The following is a 25,894-nucleotide window of genomic DNA, read 5'->3' on the forward strand; positions in this document are numbered from 1 at the left end:
AGGCCTACGCCTGCGCACTGAGAGTTCCAGCGTCGACTCCCGAATCCCTTCGTGTGAGAGCGTTCGGCTTCCGGACGAGCCCGGTGGGTTGTTCTGGGTGGTCTAGGAGTTCCAGCCGGAGGGCCTGGGCGGCCGGGGCAGGGGAGGCAAGGCGGGCGGGCGAGGCAGGGGGTTCGGACCCGGACAGGGAGCCTCGGCCGCGTCTGCGGTCCCTGGCCGACTACATTTCCCAGAGGCTCGCGCGGCGCGAGTGCGGGGTGGCGGGACGGACGCGCGAGGCCGCGGCTCGTCAGGACGGGCGGCTGGGGCGGGTTGTGCGCGAGGGGTGGGTGTGTGCCTGCGTGGGCGAGCCGGCTGGCGAGTGTGCGCGCGACGCTGACCCGTGAGTCCGAGCGTGTGAGAGAGACGCGCAGCGGCGAGAGACGGGCTAGTCTGTGTGGGGAAGACCGGTCGGCGTGAGAGGCTCGGGTGTGTGTGAGAGACAGACTGAAGCGTCAGTTCGAGTGTGAGTCCAGGGTGTGTGAGAGGAGACAGGCCAGTGTGAGACCAGTGAGTGTGAGAAAGGTTGTGCGAAACACGTGTGTTAGGCTCTCCGGGAGGCCAGTGTGAGTGTGAGAGACAGAGACTGGACTGTGTGAGTCCCGAGAGTGAAACCGGGATGTGTTGGTGTGAGTGCGTGAGACAGGGAGACAGTCAAGTATGGGAGAAAATTGTGTGAGTGTTTGATTATGTGAAATACATATGTGTGGTCTTCATCCCAGTTTCCTGGCATCCAACTTCTAAAATCCCTCTAAAATTTGAAGTAGTAAATGCCTTTTTGTATGCTGATTTACTGTATAAAAGACCGGTCAGCGTGAGAGGCTTGGGTGTGTGTATGTGTGAGAGAGAGACAGAATGAACTGTGAGAGTTCAGAGTGTGAGACCAGGGCGTGTTGGTGTGTGAGAGGGAGACAGACCACAGTGTGAGCCCAGTGAGTGTGAGCCCCTAGGTAGAGTCATGGTGAGGGCTGCTCACTGGAAAGACCAAGGCAGGATTAGAGGATTGGTACTCTTTGCCCCACCTTCAATCTCCCCGGAGAGAAAAGAATCCAGGCTTCCATAAAAATCCAAAAGCATTGGTTTTGGTGATAACTGAATTCATGGAAGTTCCTGTAGGGTGAACCTCTCCCCACATAACCTTTTCTCACGATCTCTTCATCTGTATCTTTTGTAGTATCCTTTATGATAAGCTGATAAACGTGTTTCTCTGAGTTCTGTGAGCTGAGCTAGCAAATTGAACTGAAGGGGGGAGGGGTTGGGGAACCTTGATTTGTAATTTGTAGGCGGTTGGTTAACAGAACAATGTGGAGCTTTGGGATTGGCATCAGAAGTGGGGACATTCTTAAGGGACTGAGCCCTCAACCTGTGAGATCTGTTGCTATTTCCAGGGAGTTAGTGTCAGAATTGAACGGCATTTGAGGACACCCAATTTGCTGTGGAATTGATTGCTTCATGTGTGTGTATGTGGGGGGGGGCAAGACCCCCAAACATCTTGTGTTGAAATGTTTTGTGTTGTGAGAGTAGAGTAGGAGGAACTGAGTTGTTTTTCCTCTATATCATCAGAGTTTCTGTGTTAAGGACTGGGTTGTGAGAATCCAGAGAGTGTGAGACCAGGGTATGTCAGTATGAGTGGTGTGCCTCGTGTGTGAAAGATGAACAAGTAAGAGGCTCCTTGGAAAGACTGAGTGGGAAAGATGGTACATGTGTGAGTGAAATGAGACATTGGACTGGGAGAGTTCAGTGATTGTGAGAGAGCAAGGGAGGTTGGTGTGAGTGTGTGAGAGAGGGCAGTGGACATGTGCGACTGGAGGATGTCTGTGTCTGGTCTCTGAGGGTGTGTATATCCAAGTGTGAGAGATACTGAAGTAAGAGAGACCTCTATGTATTAGAGAAAGCAGTTAGAATGGGAGAGACCAGGGTGTGTTTGTGTATGTCTTTGTGAGAGACTAGGGTGTGAGAAATAGGTGTCTCAAATAGACCATGTTTGTATGTACGAGTGTGAGACAGAGTAATGATGTGGTTTTGTGTAAGACCAAAATGTGTGGTAAATAGACTAAATGAACCATGATATGTCACCCAAAGGCTTTATAAATGCAGCATCTGTGAAGTTGTGGAGTGTGTGCATGTGAGGGAAACAGAGATAAGGGGCCATGAGCCAAGGGGGTGTGAGAGAATAAGATTGGGGTATGTGTGAAGGTGCTAGCAAACCACCATATGTGGTTTTACCCATGGCCTGTCTCAGGCCATGGTGTATGTGGCTGTATATGGTGTGTCTGCCTTTGGGTGCTTGTGATTTGTCTTCTGTGTCTGTGGTCCCCAACCCCTGGGCCCAGTAGAGGTTTGTGGCCTGTTAGGAACTGGGTTGCACTTATCTTCCTCATGGTCCGTTGAAAAAATATCTTCCATGAAACTGGTCCTTGGTGCCAAAGGGGTTGGGGACCACTGTGTGTAATCAGGAAATATGTGAGGTCTTGTGTTAGTGTTTGCATGTCACCCTGTATGCTTCTAATTGGCCCTGTATAACTTGTCTGTATGGAGGGACTGACTACTTATAAGATTGATAGTATTGGATTCTTTGATCGTGGCTGTTTGGAATTGTGTGTTGCCAGCATGAGAGTCCTGAAATAGAATTCCCTGCCCCCAGGACAAGAGTTTCAGTTAAAAGCAAGAGCTGGGGTGACTAGCTCCTGACTGGAGCAGGAGATACCCCCTATTCTGGGTGGCAAAGGAGAGCATTAACCAGGGGGCTGAGGTGAGAGTGAAGGTGGCAGAATTGAGTGCTACAGTTTTCATCCTTCATACTTCTAGAGGAAGTAAAGGCCCTGGGACTTTGGGTGGAGAAGGAAGATAATCCTGGCTTCTGGTGGCACTTAAGAATCAGATTTTTGAACTGCAGACTGTCAAAGCATGAAGCAGAGACCCAGGAAGGGAACGAGTCCACCTCTATCTATAAAACAGAGGAAATAACTATTTCATAGGATTATTTTAAAAATAAAGTGAGAATATAATCTATGCAGTATACCTAGTACATGTCTTATTTTTATTCATAATAAGATAAAGAATGGGAAGGCAGCTTTTGGAAGAAGATTAAATTTAGGACTTTAAGCATAAGAAAAACAGTTGTCTACTGTATTCCTTCAATGGCCATAGATTTATTGCCCATAATCACCCAGTTATGTGAGTCTGGAACAAAAGAAAGCTGGGAGGAAGAAGGGGAAGGTGATTTTTTTAGGTTGGTGATTCTGGGAGTATAGTGAAGGCCTCATCTCCTACTATCTTTTTTCTTCCTGCAGCCTTGCCCTCCCAGGACACTACTGTTGTCCAAGAGAGAGACCAGGAAGAGAAGGCAAAAATGAGTGTCGAGCTAGTGAAAGCCATGCCCCAGGTTAGTTGACATTTCCTCGCTTTTCCATGAGAGGCATTCTTGCTATTTAGAACTTGGTAATGCTTCTTTTCTTTTAAAAATTTCCTTATTAACAGTCATGTCCAACAACCTGGTTCCCATTTCTCCCAAAGGAGGACACTGTTGTTAACTCTGGCTTCCTAATAGGTAATATCTGAGTATGATGAGTCATGAAGGCCCATCTGAGCCCCCTCTTCTCACCTTATGCACATTTTAAATTTAGTGTTGACCCTTGTGAAAAGATTTGCTTTATATTAAACGGAATATATATGGATATCTCAGTACCAGTGAGTTGGGTTCCAAGTTAAATGTGCATCCAGTGCCTCCTGTACATTAGTGCATTAGGAATTATTCTTTTGGTTGAATTTTTGTCCAAATCTCTAATTATATCCTTACATTTTTTTTTTTTTTTCCATCTCACCACAGCAAGGAATATCCTTACATTTTTAAAAGTCTTTTTTACACTTTGGGCATGAATTTCTAACCTCATTTGTTCACCTGAAAAAAATCTTAATCCAACTTTATTTTTGCAAATTTTATACATGTAAATAGGTGATGTATGCACATAATACAAAACTCAAAAGACGTAAAATTTCACTCTTGCCTTCTCTTAAGAGATTGTCAGCTTTTATGTCATTCAGACCTATGCCATGTCTTTGTGTGTATATATACTTTTTTCCCCCTCAGAGTTAATAATTTTTGTGCCCTGTTTGAGAAATCTTTGCCTACCCCTAGGTCCTATTTTTTAAAAGATTTGTTTTATCCTTTACAGTTAAGTTTCTAGTAAATTTAGACTTGATTTTTGTGGTTTTCTATGACAAGTGGGATCAAATTCTATTATATTTTTGTATTTAATTTACATTAAATTATTACATTGAATATATAACCTATTGTGATAGGCTAGGTAGGTGTTTATTCTTTTTCTGGTTACCTATCTTGTTGACCCAGTGGCATTACCTGAATAATTTGTCTCATTGTCACTAGTTTATAATACCACCTACATCATGCACTAAATTCCTGTGTATGTTTGGTTCTGTTGCTGGACTACATTCAGTTGTACTTGAATTTCTGTTTTTAATCTTATAATTTAAAAATATATCATATTTGCATGAGTATAAGGAACTCTGAATACAAAAGGACCCCTTAATTTTCCCAGAGTGAAATTCCTCCTGAAATTTTTTTCCAAGTGGAAGGCATGCTTTCATGACATACATGAGAGTCAAATGTTCACTTTTGAAACATGTAATTAAATTAAATAGTAATATTGAAATTCACACTAATTTTGATTTTTTTCATAAGGGTCTTAATGTTAAACATTAAATTAATTTTAAAACACTGTTTTACCTCCCCCACTGTCAGAATTCATGAGATTCAAAAATATTTACATGGTTTTGGGGCATCTGTGTCTTCCTCAGCATTAGGACCATTTTATGAATTATCTAACATAATTTTCCAAAGATACAGAAATCTTAGAGTTTGTGTGCATGATATTGTCATTGAAATTGTATCTGAAGTCACACTAACACAACAGAATGGTTTTTCCCCCTCATTTGTCCTATAGGAATAAGTTGGGGATCTCTACAATATTACTATCTTTAGTTTTGATATTTAACTCATACTCTTAAATATGTTTGGAACATTATCTGTTGATTATTTTAGTTTTAGGTATTATCTAATAACCTACTGTAGATGATAAAGATGTAGTCCGTTAAACAACCCCACTACCCAAAATGCACATACATTGTCAGACTTTCAACTTTGATTTAAAACAAAGACAGTAATAAAATAGTGTTCAGGGTAGCTTGGTGTCTTTCATCAGTTTTGGAGAATTTTCAACCACTGTCTTTTCAAATATTAGTTCTCAAAGTTTCCTCTCCTTACATTACAATTATATAAATGGTAGATCTTTTTTATTTATTTTATTTTTTGGTTTCCCAGTGTGTATTGAAGTTGTGTTTACACTATATTGTAGTCTATTAAGTGTCCAATAAAATTATCTTTAAAAAGACATCTTAATTTAAAAATACTTTTTTGCTAAAAAATGCTCATCTGAGCCTGTAGTAGGTCATGCTCATTTTAATGGTGGAGAGTCTTGCCTATATGTTGATGGTTGCCAACTGACAGGGTGGTGGTTGCTGAAGATTGTGGTGGCACTTTCTTAAAATAAGGCAACAATGAAGTTTGCCACCATCTATTCACTCTTCCTTTCATGAAAGATTTCTCTGTAGCATGTGATGCTGTTTGGTAGCATTTTACCCACAGTAGCATTCTTTGGAAATTGGAGTCAATCCTTTCAAACACAGCCACTGCCTTGTCAACTAAGGTTATGTAATACTTTAAATCCTGTGTGGCCATTACACCAATGTTCACAGCATCTTCACCAGGAGTAGTTTCCATCTCAAGAAATCACTTTCTTTGCTCATTCTTGAGAAACAACTTCTCATCATCTCAGGTTGCCGTAATTCAGTCACATCTTCAGGCTCCACTTCTATTCTAGTTCTCTTGCTATTTCCACCACATTTGCAGTTACTTTGTCCACTGAAGTCTTGAACCCTTCAAAGTCATCCATGAGGCTGGGTGCGGTGGCTCACACCTGTAATCTTAGCACTCTGGGAAGCCGAGGCTGAAGGATTGCTTGAGCCTAAGGAGTTCAAGAGCAAGAGCAAGATCCTGTCTCTACTAAAAATAGAAAAAATGAGCTGGCTATGGTGGTACATGCCTATAGTCCCAGCTACTTGGAGGCTGAAGCAGGAGGATCTCTTGAGCCCAGGAGTTGAGGTTGCTGTGAGCTAGGCTGATGCCACGCACTTGCCCAGGCAACAGAGTGAGACTCTGTCTCAAAAAATAAAAAAAATAAAAAACAAAAGTCATCCATGAGGTTTGGAATCAACTTCTTCCAAACTGCTGTTAATGTTAATATTTGGACCTCCTCCCATGAATGACAATGGCATCTAGAATGGTGAATCCATTCTAGAAGGTTTTCAATTTACTTTGCCCAGATCCATCAGAGGAATCATTACCTATGGCAGCTATAGCCTTACAAAGCTCTTTGATCCATGAGCTGCACAAAGGATGTTGTGTTAGAAGGCATAAAAACAACATTAATCTATATATCTCCATCAGAGCTCTTGGGTGACCAGGTACATTGTAAATGAGCAGTAATATTCTTTTTTTTTAGCTCATGAATTGGAATTTTATTTTTACCCCTGCCATTTTGAGTCCAAAGCTCTCAATTCTTTTGAGAGTGGTGCTTCATTTTTAATTTTTTTTCCTTTTTTTAAAAATTTATTTCAGCTGGGGGTACAAATGTTAAGGTTACGTATATTGCCCATGCTCCTCCTCCCCCCTTGAGTCAGAGCTTCAAGCATGACCATCCCCCAAACATTGCACATCTCACTCATTATGTTTGTATGTACTCATCCCCTCCTCCACCCTCCCACCTGCCCGACACCCGATAAATGTTATTCCTATATGTCCACTTGGGTGTTGGTCCATTAATACCAATTTGCTGATGAGTACATGTGGTGCTTGTTTTTCCATTCTTGAGATTCTTAAAAATACACTGCATTATATGTCATGTATGCTCTAATTCTCCAACTCTCTAACCTGTTAAACCTATCATTGACTACTTTCATTATTGCATACTTAGTTCTAAAATTTCTAATTGTTTAATGTAGTTTGCCATTTTCTGCCTTAATTTACCATCTTTCCTTTTAGTTCCTTAAAAACATTAATTATTTTGACATCCTTGTTGGATAATTCCGTTGTCTCGATTTCCTCTGTGTTTCTATTTTCTCATTATTTTCCTCTTGATTTTGTCTTATGTGCCTCATTATTTTTAGATTCAGTGTTGGACTGTATATACATAAAAATTTTAGAGATAATTTAGAGCTTTGTCTTCTGCTTGAATGGGTTTACTTTTTAGAAATTTTTAAAAATAAATTTATTTTTTTAGAATAGTTTTAGCTTTATAGAAAAATTGCAAAGAAAGTACAGAGAAATCTCATACCACACCCAGCATCCCCTAGTTATATCTTACATTATTATGGTACATTTGTTAAAATTAATGAGCCAATATTGACTTATTACTAGTAACTAAAGTCCATGCTTTGTTTAGATTTTCTTAGTTTATGTCTTTTTTCTGTTCAGGATCCTATCCAGGATACCACATTACATTTATTAATCGTATTTCCTAAGGCTCCTTTTAGCTGTGAAAGTTTCTCATACTTTCCTTTTTGATGATTTTGTCGGCTTTGAGGAGTGCCCAGGTATTTTGTAGAACATCTTTCAAATCTGATTTTTTTTGTGATTAGACTAGGGTAATGTGGTTTGGGAAGGAAGATGACAGAGGTAAAATTCGTTTTTTACTACATGAGACCAAGGGTACATGCTGTCAACATGACTTATTATTGTTGATATTAATCAAGATTAACTTGATTAAACTTGAGGTAGTGTTTATCAGGTTTCTCCACTCTTACCCCACTTTTCCATACTGCACTCACTATGAAGTCATATGGATAGCCCACACCTAAGGAGTGGGAAGTTATATTCTACCTCCTTGAGGTCAAAGTGTCTACATAAATCATTTGGAATTCTGTATGAGATATTTGCCTATTTTCCTCACTTATTTGTTTAGTCATTTATTTGTATCAATATGTACTCATGAATATTTATTTTATACTTTGGGTTATAATCCAGTACCACTCTATTTTGTTGCTTATTCTTTCAGCTTTGGCCATTGGGAGCTCTTTCAGTGGCTCCTGTGTCCCACTGACATACCTCATCATTGTGAGTTTTGTTTATTTTTAGCACTTCCTTACTTTCTGACACTATATATGTAGGCTTATTCTGTATATTTCCCACCCTACTCCTAGAATGAACCAAAGTGGAGAGGATTTACTCTTGCTTTAGGCAGACAACTATACTAGGAACAAATTTTAATCTCAGCCAAATCAGTTGATATGATTTGAGGCTAGGCCTCAGTCCTGGAAGGCTGAGTTATTTCTACCTCACCATTAATCTTTTCAAATTTGGGGTCTGAACGAAAAGCCTGAGATGTTTACCAGGACCATCTTTGTCAGATTACTGTAAACACTCTAAATTAGCATTTATTGCTGTTTCTCCTGATAATGTCCTTCCTAAAAAGGTCTCAACTTCTTAGTGGTGACAGTTTTATGAATCTACTCCTGCTTGTGCACCTGAATAAAATCCTGCTGGATATCATATCACATGGGAGACTTTGGTAATAATCCATGGTAGAAAGCATATTTTGGGAAATCTTTGCCTTCTATTTGGATACTTTATTTTATAATGTGTAAAGGAAAATACCTATGATGAGTAGTAGGAAAATGTCCTATTACTTATCTTTTCCAGAATTCTCTGGACTGTTCTTAAAAGTTTACTTTTCCATGCATATGTTAGAAGCAGGCAATTTTCTAGAACTCCACTGATTATTTTAAACTGAGATTTTTGTTGTTGTTATTGTTAGCTAATACTTTTTGAGGGTCTTGTATGTACCAGATGTTCTTCCTAGATTCTGGGGATGTGCCAGTGACTAAAACAAAGGCCCTGCCCTTGTAGGATTTATATGCTAGAGGGAGAAAATAGACATCAATTAATTGATTAGTATACTTCAGATAGTTTAAAATACAACAGATAAAGATAAACTGAGGTAAGGGGGAGAGGGGGTTCTGAGTAAGGGCAAGTCTAGATTTCATTGTTTCTAGAGTGGTCATGAAAGTCTCTGAGACTTTTGAGCAGAGACCTAAAGAAAATAAGCAAGTGTATGGATAGTGGTGGAAACAGGTTGCAGGCAGTGGGTCTTTACTATGCTCAAGAAGAGCAAGGACAGAGCAAATGGGAAAAGAATAGTAGGTAACTTCAGAGAGGTCCAGAGAGCCAGACCATTTGAATCTTTTTTTTTTTTTTTTTGTCATTTTTTAACTGTAAAACAAATACACAACTTGGAATGGATTTGAGGCAAATTTTTCCCTAAGCAGGTTTTCTTTAAGTGGCTAAACAAAGTTTAAAAATCAAGTAACAATAAAAAGAAAATGTTTGTGGCACAGGACCAGCAGTACAAAAAAAATAGTGTAATACATCCGTTTTGCAATAGTGCAAATTCTAAGTACATTTGGTTGACTGTCCATAATCCACGCAGAGTTAAAACTCCACACTTCAACAACAACATGCTGACAGTTCCTAAAGAAAACTACTTTAGGCCGGGCGCGGTGGCTCACGCCTGTAATCCTAGCTCTTGGGAGGCCGAGGCGGGCGGATTGCTCAAGGTCAGGAGTTCAAAACCAGCCTGAGCAAGAGCGAGACCCTGTCTCTACTATAAATAGAAAGAAATTAATTGGCCAACTGATATATATATAAAAAATTAGCCGGGCATGGTGGCTCATGCCTGTAGTCCCAGCTACTCGGGAGGCTGAGGCAGAAGGATCGCTCGAGCCCAGGAGTTTGAGGTTGCTGTGAGCTAGGCTGACGCCATGGCACTCACTCTAGCCTGGACAACAAAGCGAGACTCTGTCTCAAAAAAAAAAAAAAAAAAAAAAAAAAAGAAAACTACTTTAAAAAAGGCATAACCTAGATGTTCCCTCATTTGACCACTTCTCTCTAAGTTTAGATGTGCAAAAGGGCTTAGATATATTCAGAGGAAGCCACATGTAACATGTTACTTGATCAATGTCTTCACTTTGCTGTCATCATTTATACAAACTCTTCACAGTTTACTTGACCGTCACCATCAATATCTGCTTCCCTGATCACTTCATCAACCTCTTTGTCTGTTAACTTCTCTCCCACCTTTGTCATCACATGGTGAAGCTCTCCTGCACTAATATAGCATGGCCATCCTTATCAAACACATGGAATGCTTTTCTACTTTGCTATCTGTGTCTTTCATTTTTCTTGTCATCATGGTCATAAATTCAGGGAAGTCAGTTGTGCTGTTACCATCAGCATCTACTTCATTAATCATGTCCTATATGTAACTCTGCTTCTGTGGGATTCTGCCCAAGAGACCTTGTTACGGTTCCCAATTCCTTTGTTGTTATAGTTCCACCACCATCCTTGTCAAATAATGAAAAAGCTTGTTTGAATTCTGCAGTCTGCTCTTCAGTCAGTTGGTCAGCCATGCTGCAAGTACTACTGGTTTCCAAGACATGACCACACAACCACTCGGCTCAGTTGATCCACTCGGACTACCATTTGATTTTGAAGAAAATCATCTTGATATAATTGGGCTTGTCTTCCAATTGTGGACCATCCAAATCTGGTTCCTTAGTCTTCCTGGAAATCCCATAAGTTACCAATAGCTTGCAATAAATGCTTTTCTTCTGAAAAAAATAAAAAAATAACAGGCTCTTCAAATGTTACTAATTGAAATTTACTTCATTGATTATAGGATCAATTAAGTCACTGGATATTTATACATACTTATAAAATTATCCATGTAAACAAACATTGGTGAAAGTCTGGTAGTATACATGCCAAATTATTAACCATGAGGAGCAGGATCAAAAGCAAAATGCTAGGATTATAGGTATGTGACACTGTACCCAGCATCATTTAATTTTATAAGGATACTTGAAATGATGATTCTCATGGTTAGTTCAGGTAACTAGTTGGTGAAAACTAGAATTCAGGAAAACTAGTAGTTCACAGGGAACCTTAGATAATCTTGTAATACTTTTATATGAAAAACATTTTTCTAAAGGTGTTAATATCTTCTAAAGTCCCATATATTGAATATATTTATAAATTTGTTTTTAAACAGTAATCTTTAGAACAAAGGCATGATACAAAGATTACTACTAATTAAAATGTCATGTTCATAGCTTTGTCTTTATATAGTTATATTTTGTCTTTATATAGTTATATTTTGGGTTACTTTGCAAATCATGCATTGAGATTAAGAAGATACTTATTTTTAATGAAAATAAACCTGAAGATGAAATATGCCTGTAATTTTTTAAATTCCTCACAACCTACTGGTGATTGTAACTGGACATTGTTCTCTTAGCACACTTAGAAGTTATAACTTTTAATTTCATTTTGTTCCCCAACTTTATAATTTCATTTTGTTCCCCAAGTGCAGGTTCAACCAACCATGGGTCTAAAATAGAGTATTCGCCAGGTGCAGAACCCACAGATGGCCCACAGCTGGACTTGAGCATCTGTGGATTTTGGTATTCATGGGCCAGGAGATATGGAAGCAATACCTCTTGGATACCATGGGACAACTTATTTTGACTTGAATTCAAACTCAATATACAAACTGGGTGTGTTGCACTCTTACACTGGGTGAGCTCCTACTGCTTCACAGCTGATTTGAGTTGGGCATACCAGTTTTAAATGGCAGAGCATAAGAAAATTGCATTCTAAATATATTTTTGTTTAAGAAAGAAAAATTAACCACATTAGTTCAATACTCTTCCTCTTTGCCCCCTCCCTGAAAAAACTAGGATCACATTTGAAAAATGTCAATTTAGGTATTCTTTTTGTTATGTTTTTGAAAATTCAACCACAGGCATATGTCCCTCCTTGAAGCCTTTGTTTCCTGGCCTGTGGCCACCTACACATTTTCCCCCATGCTGAGAATGGATTGGCACCATTGTATATAATGCAGTTTAAGCTTTATTTTGGGTTGGATTTTAATATTTTTCTTTCTTCTCTGGGCTGTTTCTCACATAAAATAGAGACAACTTTGCACTTCAAGTTGGAGTCATCTGTGGACATGAGTATTGGTTAAGAATGTATTTTTGTCATTTCAGGACTTAGTGACATTTAAGGATGTAGCAATAAACTTTTCCCAGGAGGAATGGCAATGGATGAACCCTGCTCAGAAGCACTTATACAGGAGTATGATGTTGGAGAATTATCAGAGCCTGGTATCACTGGGTGAGACTCTTTTTCCCCCTGCATAATTTAGAATGTATCCTTAAGGAACCTTTATTTATTATGAAAACTGCTTTTATTTTTGTATAGGTCAGAATGAAATCTGGGAAACAAAGTGGATATTCAGGGATGGGAGAGAGTTTCAGATTTAGAGTCAATGAATTTGATGTATATCATGTTCCATGGGTGTGCCCTTAAGGTAACTGGGAAGATAGGACACGATGTGGATCTCCTAAGTCTCCTGTGCTTCCTTGTTTTCTTTCCTGCAAAGTTATTGTTACCACTAAGCAGTAACAGTGTTTATCAAGAATATAGCTAGATTATTATAAATTCAGATTATCCTTTTTAAAAATCTATATCTTTTTTATTAACTTGTGGTAAGTAAACCAGAGAAACACAAACTATGTAAATGTCTTCAGATGCTCACTCTTAGTGAAACTAGGTAGTCCTTTCTTCTAAGCCCTGGGGTGACTTCATTGGCTAGACTAGCTTTCTATTCTCTAGAAGCCCTGTTTATCATGCTTATGGTTCATTGAGCTTCTTGAAACTAAATTTATATCTTAAACCAGTTTTAGGAAATTTTTAGCCATTATTTCTTGAAATTTTTTATCTGCTCTCTTCAATTTTGGGACTTCAGTTATACCTATGTTACATCCTTTGATATTGTGCCCTAAGTAACTAAGGATCTGTTTTCTGTTTCTTGGATTGGATTATTTCTATTGACTTATATTCAAGTTCACTGATTATCCTTATCTTCAATATTTTGTTAAGCCCATCTAGCAAATTTTTATCAGATACTGTATTTTTTAATTCTAGAATTTCCATTTGGTTCTTCTTATAGTTTGTTTCTCTTCTGAGATTTCCTGTTTCTGCATTCATTAGAAGTGTATTTTCCTCTATGTTTTTTTTTTTTTTCTTTTTAGACAGATTCTCACACTGTTGCGTGGGCTGGAGTGCTGTGGGGTCAGCCTAGCTCACAGCAACCTCAAACTCCTGGGCTCAGGTAATCCTCCTGCCTCAGCCTCCCAAGTAGCTGGGACTACAGGCATGTACCACCATGCCCAGCTAATTTTTTCTATATATTTTTAGTTGGCCAATGAATTTCTTTCTATTTTTAGTAGAGACGGGGTCTCACTCTTGCTCAGGCTGGTTTCGAACTCCTAACCTTGAACGATCCTCCCACCTTGGCCTCCCAGAGTGCTAGGATTACAGGCATGAGCCACCGCGCCCGGCCCTCCTCTATGTTTTTGAGTATTGTTGTAATAGATACTTTAAAATCTAATTTTAAAGTTAATTCCAACAACTGTGTTATTGGAGAGTAGGTGTCCATTAATCGTGTTTTCTTCTGGGAATGATTTCAGTTTTCCCTCTTCTTATATCTAGTAACTTTGGATTTTATCATGGACTCTGTAAATAAAACGTGGAACCTCTGGATTCTGTCATTTCCCTCTGAAGAGTATTGATTTTTTTTTTTTTTAAAGCAGGCAGTTAAAGTCCAAAGTATGTTTCTAGGGGCCTTTAAAAATACCTCATTTGCTACTATCTGATTATCCTCAGAAAATGCTAAATTTCTGCCCTCAAGTGCCTCTTAGAAAATAGTTTAACTTTTATAGAATTGATTGTCAGTCCCATTAGACTATTTCAGAGTTTTATGTTATCTATCCTTGAAACATGCTCTCTTATCTAATTATTCTGAAATACCATTCCATCAGAACTAAGGAACTACTTTATAGTTCTGAAATAAACCAAAACATGGCCAATTTTTATATCTTTTTTCTTATGCAGGCCTTTGCATTTCTAAGCCATATGTGATCTCCTTATTGGAGAAAGGGAAAGAACCTTGGGAGATGAAGAGTGAGATGACAAGAAGTCCGTTTTCAGGTAAGTATGGGTAAAAGCCAGATAGGGGAATGCTCTTGTCATGGTGACTCAGCCATTGTCAAACGTGATCACTTAAGCTTTTCAGAAACTTTAAGCCTTACAGGCCTGAGGAAAAGACTGAAACTTTAATACTTGGCATAGTCCCCTCACGTATCTTCTCTTCTATTTGGTTCTTTTCTTCAATAACTTGCTTAGCTACCTCCTAACCATCTCCTTTCCCTTTGTCATACAAACTTATTTAACCCTCTCTGTTCCTTAAATCTTTTCTTAACTCCCTAATTAGCTGCTGCTTGCAAATCATAATGTACCCTGAACTTTTCCTTTCTTTTTGGAAATAGGAAAAATCCAGACTCTGTCAGCTTTTATGTGATCAGCTCCTTCCTACTTCCCTAACCTCATTCTCTATCACTTTTTAGCTTTTTCACTATACTTTTTAGTCCAGAGTATGTGAGGTACCCAGATATGCTTCAAGTGAGTTAGAGGTATGCCAAGATACCCAGTCGCTCAGCCTTGGGAGACTAGACAGGTCCAGAGGCAGTTGCCAATCTGATTGCCTCTAGGTCACAGGCAGTGTCTTTCTTCAGCTAACCACCCTTGCCGTGTGCCTTACAAACATCAAGTTCAATGAGTGCTGCTCTAGCCCTTGGGTCACCTTTTCTGAACTCACTGCACTCTTTACTGATTTGAGTTTTTACATTTCTGGTTTCCTCTACCCAGAATGACTGTCAGGCCAGAGCTAAAAAATCATCTTATCAGAGGCCTTCCCTAACCACCCTATCCCAAACCAGTTACTGTTTACCAAGCCACTGTTTTCTTTGTAACACTCAGGAGAGCCTATAATTAACTTGTTTATTGTTTAATGCTTATTTTCTGCCTCTCCCACTGAAAGGAAACTTCAAAAGACAAGGAAATGTTAAGATCCCACATGTTAATTATGCCTTTATATAAAATTCTCCTTTTCCTTCTGTAACAGTATTTGATGTTTACATTTGGGATAGTTTGGATCCTAGACTTACATGTCCTGCAAATACAGTAGTCTTCCTCTTATTCAAGGTTTCACTTTCTGCGGTTTTAGTGATCCATGGTCAACTACTATCTGAAAATATTAAATGGAAAATTCTAGAAATAATTCATAAGTTTTAAATTGCCTGCCATTCTGAGTAGCATGTGGAATATTGCGTATTTCTGGCTTACCCTTCCCGGGTTATGAATCATCACTTTGTCTAATAAATCCATGTTGTGTACCTCAGCAACCCGTTAGTCACTTAGTAGCCTCTAGGTTATTAGATGTACTGTCACACCTATAATGCGTATAGGGTTTGGTACTATCTGAGGTTTCTGGCATCCACTGTGGTCTTGAAACTTATCCCCAGTGGATAAGGGGGGACTACTGTGTGCCAATATTAGAAGGCAAATAAACCCTGCTTGGATGTACTTTATACTTTAGTCATGTAGGAAGGTGCCATCTGCCTTAAATAGGGAAACAGAAAGAGTGAATCTTCCTAATAAGATATAGTAAATGACCCTGTGAAAAAAATAGGTACAGGAGGAAAAAGGAATGAAGCTGTAATTCTGGTGGGACATTGAGTCAAACTGTAGATTTAAGTATTATTAAGTGAGTAAGATATCTCAGTGTCTGTGTTGAAAAAAGCCAAAAAAAGGAGGCAGGGGGGACAACCATGGCTCTCTCCCAGATTTCAGATTGGAGTTGAAAGAATCTTCCTGTGACAAGGTGAATGTGAGAGAGCAATAGCTGATAAACTCAGTTTCTCTTTCTTTGTCTAGTATTGCTCCCTTGTCTGTCCATATAAGAAAAGCCATAGGTGATTGGCTCATTGACCTCTCATTACCTCATTCTGCCATTAGTTGAATTGGTGGTGCTCTCGTCTGAATATTTGTGTCCCCCTAAAATTCTTATGTTGAAATCCTCTCTTCCAGGATGATGGTGGGGACTTTGGGAGGTTATTAGCTCATGAGGGCGCTCATGAATGGGATTAGTACCCTTATAAAAGGCCTTATAAGTCTACCATGTGAGGAAACAGCAAGAAGGCACAAACTGTGAGTAAGCCACCCCTTACTAGACAGTAAATCTACCTGTTCCTTCACCTTGAACTTTCCAGCCTCCAGATTTGTGAAAAATAAATTTCTGTTTATAAGCTACTCAGTTTATGGCACAGCCATTTGCCACATAACAACATTTTAATCAACGACAGACCACATATATGACATCTCACAAGATTATAATGGAGTCGCCCTATGCACATGTAACATTTTTTTAGTCTTTTATACCAGCAGTCCCCAACCTTTTTTGGAACCAGGGACCAGTTTCCTGGAAGACAATTTTTCCACAGACTCGGGGTGGAGGCAGAGCTCAGGCAGTGATGCATAGCCTGGTTCCTAATAGACTACAGACTGGTACTGGGCTGCGGTCTGAGGATTGAGGACTATAGTTTTATACCATATTTTATTGTACCATTTCTATGTTTAGATATGATATTTCTATGTTTAGATACACAAATACTTACCATTGTGTTTCCGTTGCATACAGTGTTCAGTACAGTAAATCTGGACATGTTTGTAGCTTATGGGAGTGATAGGCTATACGATATATCCTAGGTGTGCAGTAGGTGATATCATGTAGGTGTTTGTAAGTACACTGTATAATTGCACAACAATGAAATTGCCCAGTGATGCATTTCTCAGAACATATCCTTGTTGTTAAGTGACACAAGACTGTATTTTGTTATAGCAACTTAAGTTGACCAAGATGGTATTCCTGATATCAGAATGGCCTGGGTGGTTGGAAGCTTATTAACACTTCAAAACCTTTCTTAATTACTCTAGTAGATTTGATCTCTCCCAGCTCTGAACTTTTATACCAATTTGACTTTTTACCACATGGGCTCATGCTTGATTATGTTTTATAGTTTCATCTCACATTACTTTCTTTGTTGGTCTTGTCTTCCTAATTACTTCCTAAATTTATTGAGAACAATTCTATAATAGATAACTGCTTTAAGAAACATTGGATTAGTTGATAATTTGCTATGGATAAGATAGGAAAGGAAAACACTTCCTTCTTTGTCCTTTCTTAATAGCACCTTTTTCCTAAGGTTTTCTCTCAGTATCACATCTTCAATATAAATTTCTTTATATTTTTACTGAAAACTTCTTATATATGCTCAGGTTCTCCTTTATATGTTATGTGACTTAGCAGCAATTTTAAAGCACATTCATTCCCAAAACTTATATTCTAGCTCATGAGGTAAGAATGTTGTCAGTAAATAAAAACATGATTAATAAGTGATACCGGCTGGGCGCGGTGGCTCACGCCTGTAATCCTAGCTCTCTGGGAGGCCGAGGCGGGCGGATCCTTTGAGTTCAGGAGTTCGAAACCAACCTGAGCAAGAGCGAGACCCCGTCTCTACTATAAATAGAAACAAATTAATTGGCCAACTAATATATATACAAAAAAATTAGCCCGGCGTGGTGGTGCATGCCTGTAGTCCCAGCTACTCGGGAGGCTGAGGCAGAAGGATCGCTTGAGCCCAGGAGTTTGAGGTTGCTGTGAGCTAGGCTGACGCCACGGCACTCACTCTAGCCTGGGCAACAAAGTGAGACTCTGTCTCAAAAAAAAAAAAAAATAAGTGATACCAACCTAGATGTAATTATACCATTATAAAATTAGTTTCTTCAAAAAGGGAAATAACAAAACACCATTAAGAATTGACACTTATGGCCGGACTTGGTGGCTCACGCCTGTAGTCCCAACACTCTGGGAGGTCAAGGTGGGAGGATAGCTTGAACTCAGGAGTCCAAGATCAGCCTGAGCAAGAGTTAGACCCTGTCTCTACTAAAAATAGAAAAGTTAGCCACAGGAGGATGGCTTGAGCCCAGGAGTTTGAGGTTGCAGTGAGGTATCATGACACTACTACACTCTACCCAGGTGACAGAGCAAGACTCTGTCTCAAATAAATAAATAAACAAACAAATAAATAAATAATTGACACTTTCCCTAGGCTGTTCAAAGTGTGAAAATGAATGGAAAAAAAATCTCTTAATGTGCAGCCTGAAGTTCAGGGACCAGTAAGAAATGAAGAGTTCACTGTATTGAAATATGTAGATGGTTTCATAGGAACACTATTTTCTGATTATGAAAAGATAATAGGATTTCACGTAAGTCCCAAAGGTAGTCATAGGTCTAAGGTGCATGAACATTGGGGATCTCTAGAGACTTGGGCAGCAGTAGTGATATGATGATATTGGTATTTAAACAACATTACACTAACTATATGCAAACCAATTAGAAGTAGGAGAGAGTAGAAGAAAGGAACTTAATTTGTAGTCTATTAATGTAGGTATAAAATATATTCATTTCCACCACTCCTCCAGGACCTTGTTGTCCTACATTTAGTTTTCTTAATCACCTTTCCATATTCCTTCATGAGTTCTCATTCTCTGGAGTCTCCTTGCATGTTTTCCCTGTCTTTCCATGTCTGTACATGATACATTTTGTCAATTCATTAAATATTTTTGAATTACCTTTTTCACTTTATCTCCTTTGTTATATAGCTCATGATAAAGGAAACATTTGCTTTTTTTGATATCTTTCAGATTGGCAATCTATATATGAGACACAAGAATCATCTCTGAAGCAATTCATGTATGATGATGCATTCATAGAGAGAATTACAAGCTATGGACTTGAGTGTTCCACTTTTGGAGAAAACTGGAAATGGGAAGACCTTTTTGAGAGACACATGGGAAGTCAAGAGACATTTAACAGGACAGACACAATCACTCATAAAAAAACTCTCACTAAGAAAACAGACCACAAATACACCAAATTTGGGAAACTTGTTCATCTGGACAATGTAGAAGACAGTGTTTATAATCACAAGTTAGAAAAAAAAAGCTTCTCCAAAAATTCTGTAGTAATAACACACAAGAAAGTCTATGTATCAAAGAAACTTTTTAAATGTAATGAATGTGATAAAACCTTCACTCACAGCTCATCCCTTGCTGTTCATCATAGAATTCATACTGGAGAAAAACCATATGAATGTGAAGAATGTGGAAAAGCCTTCAAGCAGAAGCCACACCTTGCTCAACATCGTAGAACACATACCGGGGAGAAACTCTTTGAATGTAAAGAATGTAGGAAATCCTTCAAACAAAGTGAGCATCTTATTCAACATCAAAGAATTCATACCGGAGAAAAACCATATAAATGTAAGGAATGTAGAAAAGCCTTCAGACAGCCTGCACATCTTGCTCAGCATCAGAGAATTCATACCGGAGAGAAACCCTATGAATGTAAGGAATGTGGCAAAGCCTTCAGTGATGGCTCATCTTTTGCTCGACATCAGAGATGTCACACTGGCAAAAGACCCTATGAATGTATTGAGTGTGGGAAAGACTTTAGGTATAACTTATCTCTTATTCGTCACTGGAGGAGTTATCATACTGGAGAGAAGCCTTTTAATTGCAGTGATTGTGGGAAGGCCTTCAGTGTTCACATAGGACTTATTTTGCATAGGAGAATTCATACTGGGGAGAAACCCTACAAATGTAACGTGTGTGGAAAAACTTTCAGTTCTGGTTCATCCCGTACTGTACATCAGAGAATTCACACAGGAGAGAAACCTTATGAATGTGATGTTTGTGGGAAAGACTTTAGCCATCATGGGTCACTCACTCAACATCAAAGGGTACATTCTGGAGAGAAACCTTATGAATGTAAGGAATGTGGGAAAGCCTTTAGGCAGAATATACACCTTGCTAGTCATTTGAGAATTCATACTGGTGAAAAACCTTACGAATGTAAAGAATGTGGAAAAGCTTTTAGAATCAGTTCACAGTTGGCTACACATCAGAGAATTCATACTGGAGAAAAGCCTTATGACTGTCAGGAATGTGGAAAAGCTTTCAAACAGAAGTCACACCTTGCCCAACATCAGAAAACTCATACAGGAGAGAAACCTTATGAGTGTAGTGAATGTGGGAAAGCCTTTAGCCAGACTTCCAACCTTATTCAACATCAAAGAGTTCATACTGGAGAGAAACCCTATAAATGTACTGAATGTGGTAAGGCTTTCAGTGACAGTTCATCCCGCACTCAGCATCAAAGACTTCACACTGGCCAAAAGCCCTATCAATGTTTTGAATGTGGTAAGGCATTCAGAAGAAAGTTATCCCTTATTTATCATCAAAGAAGTCATGCTAGAGAGAAACATTAAGAATGTACTACATGTGGCAAAGCCTTTAGCTATTCCTTACTCTTCATCAAAGAACCCATTCTGAATAAAAACCATATGAATATAAGGAACATAGAAAAGCCTGCAGCCAGACAGGATACTTTATCATAGCTTACCGTAGCCTCAAGCTCCTGGGCTCCAGTGATTCTCTGGCTTAGTTTCCTGAGTAGCTGGTACTACAGGTACATGCTACCATGCCCAGCTAATTTTTCTATTTTTTTTTAGAGACGGGGTCTTACTCTTGCTCAGGCTGAATTCAAACTCCTCAACTTATGCAATCCACCTGCCATGTCTCAGACTGGATACTTTAAATGGGAGAATTCATACTGCAGAGAGAGCTTTAAAGTGTAAGGAATATGGAAACATCTTCAGACAAAATGCACACCTTGCTCATAATCATTGAGTTCATCTCTGGTATACAGCTCTTCCTCACCTGCTATTCACCATGTCCTGTGGATATTTCTGCTAAGTAGTTTTGGAATTCATCAATTTCTTTCCATGCTCTAGTTCAGAACAGAGTCATTTCACCTGAACTGTTTTCATCCTCTAAAATTGTTCTTGTGCATCCTCTTTTGTTCCCTTCAGGTTCATTCTTCACATTACAGCCACAGTGATCTTTCAAAAATGAAAATGTAATTATGTTATTCTCTTAAAACTCTTGTTAAAATCCTTGATGCACATAAAATGCAGAGCAAAATGACTGACCCATACTAAATGCTTGGTAAATGTTGTATCAGTATTCTTCAGAGTTGACTTAAATTATTATTTTTTAAACAGTGAAGTCTGGAAAGCAGTATATTAGTACTAGGTGATCATAATTCTGGAAATGAAACTATCTTAAGGTGAATGATGATTAGCCTGTGTATATGTCCAACACTTAATATCATTAAAAACAAAACAATGTAGTGGCTCTCCTGTCACTCTGAGGCTATGTTCTCTTGTTGGTGACATGATACACAGAACATGTTTTAGGAAGTGGCTAGAGCTCTGGATGACATTAGAACAAAACCTTTAGAATTTGCTCAGGAGAGTTTATGTAAGACCATATTTAGTCAAGGCAAAAACAACAACAACAAAACAACCAAAAAATTAATCTTTAACTGAAGAATTACAGAATTTGAATAATCTAGCCCTATTTCAAGACATGGGTTCACACATTAATTCTAACCTTTCAAGTATCCACTAATTTAAGCTGTTTGGGAGTATCGAAAAAATATTTAGGCCGGGCACGGTAGCTCATACCTGTAATCCTAGCACTCTGGGAGGCCAAGGCAGACAGATTGTTTGAGCTCAGGAATTTGAAACCAGCCTGAGCAATTGTAAGACACCGTCTCTACCAAAAAGAAAAAAAAATCAGCCAGGCATGGTGGCGCATGAGGCTGAGGCAGTAGGATTGCTTGAGCCCAGGAGTTTGAGGTTGCTCTGAGCTAGGCTGATGCCATGGCACTCTATCCCAGGCAACACAGTGAGACTCTGTCTCAAAAAAAATAAGAAAGAAAAAAGACTTAAAACACTCCACTTCTTTCATTGAGCTAAGTGAACTCTGATATTAAATCAAGGGAGCAAATGACAGATAATGATAGATAAAATTGATAGATTTTAAATGATAGATAAAAATGATAGATAAATTTACTTGTAGTTATGTGTAGAAAAATTGTTAGCCTCTACTAATGAAGAGGCTCTGAATAAATAGAGATCCATGGCATATTCCTAGATGGATGTTTCCATATTATAAAGGTGTCTACACTTTATTTCAGTCAAAATCCCTGTAGGTTATTTTTACATTGACAGTTTTGTTCTGAAAAGTAGAGTGTCAATTAGGCAAGCATCACAAGGAAATTTTTGAAAATGAATATAGCTGTGAGTTTAGTGTATTACAAAAATATTTTTGATGGGTTATTTAAGTGGTCTTTGGTAGTTATCCAACTGGAAATCAGTTCCACACAGAATGAAAGTTCCTTCTATACAGATTAAAACATAGTGGTGAACAAAAATAAGATGGTAGAGGAGAATGTAGACTATTACTCTACCCTTAGGCTCAGGAAGGCTTTGGTAAGCAAGACGCATTTCAGAATCCATGGAGAGAGAAAGACAGGTAGGACCATGTAAATGATTTCAACCTTTTTCATGGCATAAGATACTGTGTGCAAAATTGAAAGGCGTATGATAGGCTGAGAGATATTTTGAATATACAGAAGAGATTCAGCTCTTACAAAAAATGCTGTTGGAAAGCAGTAAAGATAAGATACACAGTTTGGCAAAGCATATCAACAAAGCAACTCTTGGATGAAGAAATCAAAACAGTAAAATAAAGTTCTCAGCCTCACTGAGATAGTTTTAAACGTCCTTACTACTGTGAACATAAATTGGCAAAAACTTAATGAGAATGTTAAGTTTGTATAACACCCAGTATTGTTGCAGATGTTAGAACCATGTTTTCATATATTGAGTGGGTAAACTAGAGGAAAGCCATTTTAGAAGGCCACAGGGTGTTACATGTCGGCATTTTTAACATAATCATCCTTTGTCAAAATTCTGCATCTAGGAGTTTATCTTCTCAAAAAGCACAAGCGCAGAAACATGCATCAGCATATCTGTTATAAAATTGTGAAAAATTTGGAACAGCATAAATGTCTAAAACCAGTAAATTGATGTTATGGAAAATCAGTAAATTACTATGTAGTTCCTGAAAAAGAGGTGGGTCTCTATATATGCAAAGATGTCTTTCAGTTTATGAATCAAAATGCAATTTTCATAACTATGGAATATGATCACATAGTTCCAACTACATAAAGTTTATAAATTTTCAAAAACACATTTGCCGGGAGTTAGCTACTCTCCCAGCAAAACAGGCCCCAAGGCAGGATTGTGGCAAGGGATTTCAAAATAATAGGAAATAAAGAAATAACATAAATGGAGAAATGATTGAGACAGAGACAAAGTGCAGTTTAAATGATGGGGGAGTTTGGGGGTCTCCAGCATTCCCATTAACTGTGAAGCCCTGACTGAAATCCCACATCTGTATTTATTATTACAGCAAATAGTTGTCTTTTGTTAAAGAATTATGTGTACAGCTCATGTTTTGAGGTTTCCAGGGGAACCTTACCTAATTCTGTCTACAAGAATAGACAGTTACAAAATTTTTTAAAGATAAGCATGTTAAGCCCTAAGTTAGAAATAGACCTAGCTGAGCATACAAATTAAAGATAAAATGTACAAACTGAGAACACTGAGTCTGTGTACTACTCTAACATACTTCTTCTAAACACAGAGACAGGTAGCCAGGAGTGAAGCAATAATAGCCTTGAAGTCTAGGATAGTTCCAGCTGCACGTTATCCATTGGGCATGCATTTTAATCAGCCTCTCTGCTAAGGACCCAAACTGAGCTTCTGCCTTGCAGAAAAGCTCAAGGCAATGGCTGGCAGCAAAGAAGAAACATTGCTTTGCAAATGTCCTCTGACAATGCCTCCCTTGTTGGAAGCAGCTTCTATTCTGTGAACTAACATGTTCACAGATTCCTTCAAGGCAAAGCTCTGCAAAACTCCTGAAACCTATCACGTCTCTTAGCCTATTTCCCAACACACATTTGCATCATTTATTTTTGTTTACAAGTAGAAACCATGCACACACACTTCCCTGGGCTTCTTTTGAGGGGAGGGGTATTCTCATACTATTTCATGAACTTTTGTATGTGTTGCTAGTTGTGAGTGCATGGTTCATTTTAATCAAATTGGGTACTTGTTGAGATGCAGGAGGGAGTTGAATATGTTATCCTTTGGCCACAGCTTAAAGATGGTATATAAGTTTCTGCTCCTCTGCTCCATACACCTGACCTGACTCATGTACCTGCTAGGTTCTATTCCTGATTTGTCCTGCTGAACCTAGAGCATATTGAAGAAGTTGTAACTCCTTGTATTTTCCAACACTAAGAAGTAGATATGATCCTTCTTAAATACAACATAAGACAGTTACAATCTTGTTACAGCCCACGCATCATTGGACCAGAAAGACTGCCAAGTCCTGGGGACTTTTTGAGGTCAATAGTTGGTAAAGGGAATGACAGCAGTGTATGATGGTAGTCACTGGCAGAATGAGCTGCACCATCAGATCCTACAGTTGCCTAGACCCAGATGTACTTCTTCCACCTGATGTTGTGACACTTTCTAGCTAGGTGGATCTGTAGGAGCTAGGTCAGATTCTGTGGTCTGGCTCTGAATCTCAAACATAGGCTAGAGGCAAATTGAGAAATGTCTCTCAAAGGGAGAAACATGGGCCTTGAATGAGACTCCTCTGTTGGGATTTCCACAGATGACATAAAAAGTCTGCTCTCAATCTTACAAACTAAACTGGATTTTTGTACTCAAGGAGTCCATGGTAGAGCCCTTTGCACCACAGCCCAGATTAACTGGAAGGCACTCCCTTCCCAACCCACAAAAACCTAGAGATTTATTTAGAGGGGAAGACTCCCTATCTTTGTAGATGCTACAGTGTGCCAGTACCAGCCAATATAGAACAACTGAGTTTAACCACTCTTCTCAGGGTGACCCACTCTGTGTGGCAGCCCCTCTCCTTCCTTGGTTAGTTTAATTCTTGCTTAAAGGGTGCACAACAAAAGAAAGAAGCCATGGTGTTCTTCTAAGGTAACACTTAGACTTGACATTGTGGGCTGTTACTCACCAAGTCTAACCTGGTTACCATCCCTCTAAGTGCTCATTTTTTTTCAGTAAAAGAAATCATATTTTGAGGAAGGCAGATCCCACTGGGCCTTTTCCATTGAAAAGAGGTGGGGATGGGGAAGTGAGTGAGGCCAATGTGGCATTCTGGATTACTCTTATTCTGGATTATTATAATCCCACTTATTCTGGATTATTTCCTTTTAACATTCCTTGGATCTTTTCCATTCCATCCAAGGAGTCAATGAATCCTTTTTAAACCATCGTTATAAGCATTGTTCCCAAAAATCAATGACTCATTTCACAGTAACATGAGGCAATGCATTGATCCCTCTGAGAGTCATATGTTCCTTTTCTTTTTCTTTTTTTTTATTTTTATTTTTTGAGACAGAGTCTCACTGTGTTGCCTGGGGGTAGAGTGCCATGGCATCAGCCTAGCTCACAGCAACCTCAAACTCCTGGGCTCAAGCGATCCTCCTGCCTCAGCCTCCTGAGTAGCTGGGACTACAGACATGAGCCACCATGACTAGCTAGTTTTTTATATATTTATTTTTAGTTGGCCGATTAATTTTTTTCTATTTTTAGTAGAGATGGGGTCTTGCTCCTGCTCAGGCTGGTTTCGAACTCCTGACCTTGAGCAATCCACCTGCCTTAGCCTTCCAGAGTGCTAGGATTACAGGCGTAAGCCACCACACCAGGCCCATATGTTTCTTTTCTTATAAACAGTGCTGAAGTTAGC

The 25,894-nt window shown here is 38.9% G+C and overlaps 1 protein-coding gene and 1 pseudogene across 1 annotated transcript; one reads left to right on the top strand and one right to left on the bottom strand.

Moving 5' to 3' along the window:
• Window positions 1-25,595, top strand: ZNF471 (zinc finger protein 471). Its single transcript, XM_012757774.2, has 5 exons — window positions 1-83; window positions 3,333-3,424; window positions 12,220-12,346; window positions 14,129-14,224; window positions 18,839-25,595. Exons 2-5 carry the CDS (start codon window positions 3,392-3,394, stop codon window positions 20,461-20,463), a joined length of 1,881 nt encoding a protein of 626 aa, XP_012613228.2. The 5' UTR covers window positions 1-83; window positions 3,333-3,391; the 3' UTR covers window positions 20,464-25,595.
• The window catches only part of LOC105867571 (uncharacterized), a 29,333-nt pseudogene continuing 10,327 nt past the window's right edge, over window positions 6,889-25,894 (bottom strand).

Source organism: Microcebus murinus, chromosome 16, assembly GCF_040939455.1.
Source record: "Microcebus murinus isolate Inina chromosome 16, M.murinus_Inina_mat1.0, whole genome shotgun sequence".
Taxonomy (NCBI): domain Eukaryota; kingdom Metazoa; phylum Chordata; class Mammalia; order Primates; family Cheirogaleidae; genus Microcebus; species Microcebus murinus.